Source organism: Anguilla rostrata, chromosome 16 (assembly GCF_018555375.3).
Source record: "Anguilla rostrata isolate EN2019 chromosome 16, ASM1855537v3, whole genome shotgun sequence".
Lineage (NCBI taxonomy): Eukaryota > Metazoa > Chordata > Actinopteri > Anguilliformes > Anguillidae > Anguilla > Anguilla rostrata.
Genome location: NC_057948.1, coordinates 35883067 through 35892610, shown reverse-complemented (window position 1 = coordinate 35892610; position 9544 = coordinate 35883067). Strand labels below are relative to the sequence as shown.

The following is a 9544-nucleotide window of genomic DNA, read 5'->3' as shown; positions in this document are numbered from 1 at the left end:
TATCAACACTAATTCAGTTCTATTATATACATAGAGTCTTTCAGCAATATTTGGTCATTAACAATTAAAGTAACCGCACAAGAGTCATTTCCCAGGGCTGGGGGGGGGGGTACCAGAGGAGTCAGTATTACACAATGAGGCGGGGGGGGGGGGTCATCTACCCACACAAATCCCCGAAACCTCCCCGAGAGAAACCCTGGCCTAATACAGATCCCCCTGTGGGGGCGCCCCAAACAGCTGGCACTGGGACAGTCATGATTCAAATCTGGACTGCCCTCCATGTCATATCACCAAACAACCGGTGCTTTGGCGACGCAGAGCACTCATAAAAGCCCCATAAAAGTTAAACGGTGATATATTACCCAGTGTAGGAGCCACCAGATGACCAGACGCTGCGTATACCATCCCTCTTCCAGATCGATCGACCCCCCCCCGCCCCCCCCCGTCCCCAGAAACGATGGAACAGGTTTCATTTCCAAGCCCAAAGGCAAACAAAATAGGATTTCACATGACACAGAACAACCAAATCCAGACTGTGTGACGTCTTAGGTTTCCTTTTAAAGCATTGTACATGACTTTTATCATCCAAATAAATAAATAAAAATCTTAGATTTAAAAACAGATAATTAAATACATAAAATAGTCACCTACTCTGGGATTCATAAATAAAGGGCATTTTAAAACATGAAAAGTTCCAGAAGCATCCCAGTAAGAGCAGTGAAACCCAGCGTAATAAGGCCTTTGAGTAACTCACTCACCAGAAGAGGGCGCTGTGTGATTAAAAAAAAAAATTTAATTTCCTGCGGTGAACATTTGAACAGAAAGCACAACCAATCAAGAGGTTCTGTCAGGTGGTTTATTATAGAGTACATTTAACCCCATAATCTGCCCGGGGCACAAAGCAGAACACCATTCACCCCTTTTTTATTCCGTCTGCAATTAACCACATAAGTACAAGTGTTCATGTTCAAATTGTGCACTTTTAACAAAATAACATAACAATGTTGTACAACAAATAACATAACTGCCATGTAGCTTTGTCAAATAACAAAGGATTGCAGAAAATATTAGTGCATCTTATTGTTCCTTTTCTGCAAAACGAGTATAAAAGTGGCAGTGGCATTCTGATTTATATGGCAAGAGCTCTGCAGATGTGTGTGATAGCTTTTATGAAGTATGTGAAAAACCATCCAGCCTTCACCATATACTGGCACCATATGAATGGAAGGAAAACAAGATTTTTAAGAAGTCCAATAAATAACAACCTCTTCTCAAAAACAAGGACACAAACGCAAAAGAACACACAGAAACGCAAGCAAACACACGCACACACACACACACACAGGGACACAGGCGGGCACGCACACACACACACACACACACACAAACAGAAACACGCACACATGCTCATGCTCACACTCACACTCACTCAAACACACACACACACACAGGGACACAGGCGGGCATGCACACACACACACACACACACACAAAAACGAACACATGCACAAACACGCACACATGCACGCACGCACACACGCTCACACTCACACTCAGTCAAACACACACACACACACAGGGACACAGGCGGGCACGCACACACACACACACACACACAAACACGCACACATGCACGCACGCACACACGCTCACACTCACACTCACTCAAACACACATACGTTTTGCTGGTGCATGTCCTCACAAACACCCCACAAAACCCCCTGGCATCCCCCATTCATAAGGAAGTAATTCCGCCCTCTTCCTCCTCTTCCTCCTCTTCCTCCTCCTCCTCTCGCCGTGGGCCTCCGCAGACTCCACAGGGGGGGAAGTGGTTCTGCCGAGGACAGTCATTGGTTGCCTGGCGTAGCCAATAGCGTGGCTGAGTGCTGAACGTGTGGCAGTGAGGGATCCTTTCCTTCCCCTTCAGTCCCGCTGGCTGCCAACGCGTCAGAACGAAGCGAGAGTCTGCCAGGGTAACCCGCCGGATTTCTTCCCCCCAGGCGAGCCATCGCAAAAAGTCCACAGTCACCACCCTGCTTACTGACCCTTAAACGACCCATCTTTTAGACCAAATGTCGGGATCTGGGCGAAAACAATTAATGGGCCTGTCCTCCAAGCCAATCGGACGAAAGAATCGGCGAAAGTACATTTGAGCGACCGCATCAGATGAGAGGACCGTGGCGCGTGTTTTTGACGGGACTGTTCCCTGGGCCAATCAAACGAGAGGACCGTGGCACGTGTTTTCGGCGGGACTGTTCCCCGGGCCAATCAGACGAGAGGACCGCGGCACGTGTTTCGACGGGACTGTCCGAGGGTCAGGGGAAGGACATGTACCTCTTCTCTCCGCGGGCGAAGGCGGAGTCTCTGTGGGCGTGGCCCTCGCTGAAGGAGCGGGACTCGCAGGGCAGCGGGACCCTCATCCTCCACCAGGCCTCCGCCGCCTTGCACAGCTCCGGCAGCGGGTCGGGCACCACGCACTGCTCCACCAGAAACACCGCCGGCAGCACGCCCAGCAGCAGGGCCCAGCCCGCCGCGCCCAGCCAATAGGAGGAGCCCAGCAGCCCGGGGGCGGCGCTGATCTCCGCCCAGTGCTGCCGGGTGAAGAGGGACCAGCACACCAGGAAGAAGAACCCTGGTGATTGGACGAGAGGACGAGTGAGAAACGCTACGGGCCAATCGAATCAGCCACTGACGGCTACCCGCAGCTCTAACCACAACGACAATGACAAGGCCTATGACCACAAATAAATCAATAAATAAATAAATACTGGAGCTCCTACTACAGCATATTACTGCTTCTATAATTAACATTATGATGATTATGACAATGATGATGATGATGACGATGGCGGCTGCTGTGGTTACAGCCAGGCACACTCACCTGTGGGCGCGAGCGTGATGAGCATCAGTGTGGTGGGGAACAGCGCCTGGCCCGCCATCAGGAGGGAGCGGGTGTTGGAGTAGGACCGCACCGTTTGGGACGTCCAGCAGCAGGCGAAGACCAGGCACAGGACCCCCGAACCCAGAGCCATCAGGCAGGACAGCACACCGAACACCTGCTCCGCCTCCAACGCTGTGGGGGGGGGAGGTAGACTTGTTATAAGTTATATTCAGCATTTTGTTCATTTATGTCCATGTTCTCATGTATTTCTGTATGTACACTTTGGTAGTATTTACACATGCATTTAATGCCAATAAAGCACTTTGAATTTGAAAGACAGCGAGGGAGAGAGAGTAAAAGAGAAGGACAGAGAAAGAAAGGGGGGGGAACAGGAGGAGAGGGAAAGAGTAAGAGGGAGAGAGGCGGAGAGATGACTGAGTGAGATGGAGAGAGATAGAAAAACAGATGGACAGAGAGGGGGAAGGTGTGAATAAAGGTGTGAAAGGTATGTGCAGCTCCCCCAGGCCTCAATTCCACAGCACTCTCTGAAACGTGCCCGAGCCCGCCAAACTGCCACAGGCTCACCCAGCTACACCTGCGCAGCCACAGGCTCACCCAGCTACACCTGAGCAGCCACAGGTTCACCCAGCTACACCTGCGCAGCCACAGGCTCACCCAGCTACACCTGAGCAGCCAGACTCACCCAGCTACACCTGAGCAGCCACAGGCTCACCCAGCTACACCTGCGCAGCCAGACTCACCCAGCTACACCTGCGCAGCCACAGGCTCACCCAGCTACACCTGAGCAGCCACAGGTTCACCCAGCTACACCTGAGCAGCCACAGGCTCACCTAGCTACACCTGAGCAGCCAGACTCACCCAGCTACACCTGCGCAGCCACAGGCTCACCCAGCTACACCTGAGCAGCCACAGGTTCACCCAGCTACACTTGCGCAGCCACAGGCTCACCCAGCTACACCTGAGCAGCCAGACTCACCCAGCTACACCTGAGCAGCCACAGGCTCACCCAGCTACACCTGAGCAGCCACAGGCTCACCCAGCTACACCTGAGCAGCCAGACTCACCGTAACACACCAGAGGGGTTTCAAAACTGAACGACCAAAACTTTCACAGAGACTAACGCCTTACGCTAACAAGCAGAGGGGAAGTTCACTCTCTGGGGTGTCTCAATGTCACCTCAGTTTTAGTTGCGTGTTTTCGACTGGGCCCAGAAGGTTTTTGTATGCAATGAAGGATAGCCTGTTGCACAAGCTTTTTGTACAGACACACACACACACACACACACACACACAAGCTACCACGCACATGCACGCAGGCACGTGCACTCGAAAGGAGAAGTGCCCCTGATGGGTATTCTCAAAGTAAAACCCCAGCATTCCCCAGGGTGTACAGTGCTGAGAGAGAAGCCCCTTTAAGGTGAGTCAGATCAGAGGCTGGGGTAACTCCAGGGCTCAACCAGCCCGGACACGGCCGGGGGTGGGGGGTGGTGGGGGGGGGGGGGGTAACAGGAGAGAAACGATTCAGAGCGAAAAACAGCCCGCCTGTCACTCCTCCTCCGTTTCAGAGGCCTGAAACATGCCCACACCCGAACACGCCGTCAAATTCCTGCGTACTTACCGTCCCGCCCCCCGTCCCCCCCATCCCCCCCATCCCCCCCGGCCCCCCCGTGCCCCCACGGCCCCCACGTGCCCCCACGTGCCCCCGTGGTTATTCTCAGATGCGTCAGTGAAAAGCCCCCTAAATCAGACCCGCTCCAGAGGCTGTGTGAGCCGCGCACGTTTCCCTCCCTCAGTCTTAATTTCGGCCACTTCAAAAACAAATTCTCCGCGCGTTACGGGGTGGAATGTGGGGGGGGGGGGGGGGGGTGGCTTGAACTTCGACCTCAGCTCTGAATGACATATCAATCAAGTGTTTCCCCCACCCCCATTTCCACACACCAGCACGATATTCAGGGTCACTAATTATCACGGAAAAAAAATCAAAGTCAATCGATCGACTGCACCTTTACCATTTTCGGGTACATTTTTGTGGCTCAATATAGGAAACTAAAGACAATCAAAAAGTATACTTATATTATAGCCATAAGTACGGGGGCCCTATAATGGTACTTATAACAGAAAACAAGACAAAATCCAGTCTCCATTTGTTAGAAAACACAGAGTTAAGAAATGCAGTGGTGCTGCGGGATTGCTCCATTTCAAGAATGAACGTGTACACACACACACACACACACACTCTCTCTCTCCACTCACCTTTGAAAATAACCTCCTGCATCCGGCCAGCATCCGGTTCGGAGCTGTTCCCCACCGTCCACAGCCCCGTGTCCCCGAGCCAGCAGGGGGTGCACACGGCGTACCCCACAAACAGGCACCCCAAAAACCCCACGCAGGCCTCCGCAAAGCGGAACTGACTCCCCACGTTGTCCAGCTCCAAGGCCGTCATCGTCCCAGCGCTGGGGGGGGGGAGAAGACAGAACATACACCTGAGCAACAGTCAACGTCAGTGGCAGTCTCCTGTAAAACACCTGTGTACTCTGACAGGGACATCGCAAAGCCCAGCACACACCTGTGTACTCTGAGAGGGACATCGCAAAGCCCAGCACACACCTGTGTACTCTGAGGGGGACATCGCAAAGCCCAGCACACACCTGTGTACTCTGACAGGGACATCGCAAAGCCCAGCACACACCTGTGTACTCTGTCAGGGACATCGCAAAGCCCAGCACACACCTGTGTACTCTGACAGGGACATCGCAAAGCCCAGCACACACCTGTGTACTCTGACAGGGATATCGCAAAGCCCAGCACACACCTGTGTACTCTGACAGGGATATCGCAAAGCCCAGCACACACCTGTGTACTCTCCGCTTAAACACCAGAGCAGTGGTAACCAGCCCTGTTCCAGGAGATCTACCGTCCTGTAGGTTTTCACTCCGACCCTAACAAAGCACACCTCACTCACACAGCTGGAGTTCTTTGCTGTTGCTGGTGATTAGTGGAGTCGTGTACCAAATTAGGGTTGAAATGAACACCCAAAGGACGGCAGATCTCCACAAACAGGGTCGGGAAACCACTGCCCCAGGGAAACAGCCGATTATCCACAAGAATGACAAAAATATTGTAAATATGCGCTCACCTTCAGTGCAGCTGTTCCCTCGCCAGTCCCACTTGTTTGGACAGGTCTGTTTTTTTCTGTTGCGAAAGGAGATCAGAACAGAACAGACGTAGCTGCTTCTCGGTTGTTGATTTTTTAATTTTTTGTAAAAACGCAGCGCGAGCTGTCGCAGGTCTCCGATCCGCTCCGGCACGATAGACCCAAACGCAGCGCGAGCCGTCAGGACAGCGAATGAGAGCGCGCGATCGCAGAGCACCGGTTACCTCTCAGCGTGACGACTCGCGCAGAGTCCCCCGCAGCCGTTAGCCCCCCCCCCCCCCCCCCCCCCCCCCCCCCCCCGCGCTGTGGAAATACCCGCCCCAGGCTCCCCTGCAGCTGAAAACTCCCTGAGACCACCACGCCCCCCGAACTGTGACTCACAGCTACAGTAGGGTGGTGGAAACTGAAAGCTTGTGTCAGAGCCCCCCCCCCCCCCAACCACCGCTAAAGAACAGCGGAAATGCCAGACAGGCTTTGACAGGGACTCACAAAGCTAAATTCTGTCTGAAGCCCATCAGAGAGAGGTTTTATTTTTATTCAGTTCCTTTTTTTAAACAAGTAATTATTGTCTATTGCACCTTGTATTGCTTCGGCAACAATGGTTGATTTACATACACGCCAATAAAACAGTTTGAATTTGAGAGAGAGAGAGAGAGAGAGCGAGAGAGAAAGAGTGAGAGAGAGAGAAAGAGAATGGCAAAACATGTTTAATGTACAAACATGTGATACTAGATAAGACAGGCAGTACCAATGAGCAAAGCATAGAATTGTGGGAAGATGAGTTCTACACATACTGCTGTCCCTCTCATCTGAGGGCTTCAGTCAAAGATTAAGGTACCAGTGTTGAAAAATTACAGGCAATCCCCATTTTCTTGCAAAGAAAAAAGGAACAGTATGAGACAGAGGTGTGGGTTTGTGTGAATGAGACATGAACAGAGATTGAGAAATAGAAATAATTTTAACAATCCTTTATTTTTCAGTGCAATGGCTATTTCAAAACCCAATTTTTACACATTACCGACCAAAAATTCACTTAAGCGAACAAAACCAAAGACACAAAAAATAGAAAATAAAAACCGCCCCTACTCAGTCACCCAATGCCCTCAGCAAACAGAAGCTCTCCTTCCTCCACTGAGCATACTGCTCCCCTATAGCCCCATACACTCTTAAAAACTTCTAATGTCCTCATGGCCTTGTAGTACCTGAACGCTACCATGACTCTGGCCTTAATCATGCCCCTGACCACAGCTACCGTATCTTGTGCATCCCCCCGTTCAACCATGGTTTTACGGCTCAGGTAAATTGCCATTTTTGCCTGCCCCAAAACAAAGTTAATGAGCTGAGACTTCGCCCTCTGTCTGCAACTGTATGGGAAACCCAGGATAAAAACCTTTTTTGAAAAAGTTTCCCCCATTGACCTAAACAGTCGACCCAAGAAGGCGAACAGAGGCCGAAGTCTCACACATACCGAAAAGCAGTGAAAAACAGTTTCCCTCTCATTGCAGAAAGGACAGTGGTGGGAAACCGCCGGGTTTATTACAGAAATAAAACTACTCACTGCAATTATCCCATGCAGCACCCTCCACTGTAAATCCCCAACCCTCTTGGCCAACGGTGGTTTGTATAATGCCACTGTGGCAGAAATAGAAAGAGGGAGAGAGAGAGAGAGCCAAAAGATGCCTATCTGGAACACTGGAATAATCAAACCAAAACACAAAATAAACTTAATTGCTACTTGTGTATGTATACGTGTGTGTGTGTGTGTGTGTGTGCGTATGTATGTACATATGTGTATATATATATATAGCCTATATGTATGCGTGTGTATGTGTGCATGTATATATATATATGTCTATGTATATGCATATGTATGAGTATATATACACACAATACTCTTAATGAGAAAATGCTTCTTTTTTTTCCCCAATTAATTTAATTCAGTTAACTTAATAGATAATAAGTATTATGTTCCTATCATTTATGCTGTTATTGTTGTTGCTGCTCGTCTTCACAGCAAGAGCCACGGAAACCCAACCGCAGCCAGGACGCACTGTAACCATGACGACACACTGTCCCCCCCCGCAGCGTCATGTCCCTTACAGTGGGCAGAACACCTCCCCTCGCCAGGCCAGGGGGAGGGACCTGAGCAAGCCCCACCCCCACTGGGAAAACCCTGTACTTTTCATTTTTTTAAACGAGTAATTAGTGTCTATATTGCACATTGTACTGCTTCGGCAACAATGGCTGATTTACATACACGCCAATAAAGAGAGAGAGAGACAGAGAAAGAGGGAGAGAGAGAGACATAAATAGAAAGAGGGAGAGAGAGAAGGAGAGAAAGAGAGAGGGAGAGAGAGAGAGCAAGAGAGAGAGAAAGAAAGAGGGAGAGAGAGAGAGAGAGAAAGAGAAAGAGGGAGAGAGAACAGCAGCACTGTTTAATCTGAAGCATGGACCTGTCTAAGAAGACGTCATCCAGATGAGTGTGTACACACACACACACACACACACACACACACACAGACACAGTACTTCACACACACATGCACGCACACACACACACACACACACACACACACACACATGCAGACACAGTACTTCACACACTACGCACACACACACACACAGTACTTCACACACTACACGCGCTCACACACACAACACACAACACACACACACACACACACACAGTACTTCACACACTACACACGCACGCACACACACACACAGCGCACACACACAGACACAGTACTTCACACACTACGCACACACACACACACACACACACACACAGTACTTCACACACTACACACGCACGCACACACACACACAGCGCACACACACACAGACACAGTACTTCACACACTACGCACACACACACACACACAGCGCACACACACAGACACAGTACTTCACACACTACGCAAGCACACACACACACACACACACTACGCACACACGCACACACACACACACAGTGGACACACACGCTACACACACAGACACAGTACTTCACACACTACGCACACACACACACTTCACACCCTGCCCACAGGTATAGACATTGCCGTCACTCGCCAACACTTAGCCAATGACGGAAACCCTCTACACGTGCAGCGCTGCTGGGGGGGCGATGCGGGGGGGCGATCGCAACAAGAGCCGCGGAAACCCAACCGCAGCCAGGACGCACTGTAACCATGACGACATACTGTCCCCCCCGCAGTGCCATGTCCCTTACAGTGGGCAGAACACCTCCCCTCGCCAGGCTAGGGGGAGGGACCTGAGCAAACCCCACCCCCACTGGGAAAACCCTGTACTTGCCCCCCCCAGGCCCCCCCAGCCCCACCCACAAGCATGACAAACAAAAAATCCAAGTTGGCCTGTGGTTCCTTGTTCTCCCTTTCACGTTCTCTCACACACCACCCCCCCCCGTGGTTCCTTGTTCTCCCTTTCACGTTCTCTCACACCCCCCCCCCCCCCCCCGATGCTCAA

The 9544-nt window shown here is 51.1% G+C and overlaps 1 protein-coding gene across 1 annotated transcript; it reads right to left on the bottom strand.

Moving 5' to 3' along the window:
* Positions 1-842: 842 nt before the first annotated feature.
* Positions 843-6311, bottom strand: si:ch211-256a21.4 (uncharacterized). The gene is made up of 4 exons (XM_064313880.1): positions 6038-6311; positions 5155-5354; positions 2882-3073; positions 843-2632 (listed from the first exon to the last, which is right to left on the bottom strand). The coding sequence occupies exons 2-4, from the start codon at positions 5342-5344 to the stop codon at positions 2316-2318; spliced, it is 699 nt and encodes a 232-aa protein (XP_064169950.1). The 5' UTR covers positions 5345-5354; positions 6038-6311; the 3' UTR covers positions 843-2315.
* Between the last annotated feature and the right edge of the window lie 3233 nt (positions 6312-9544).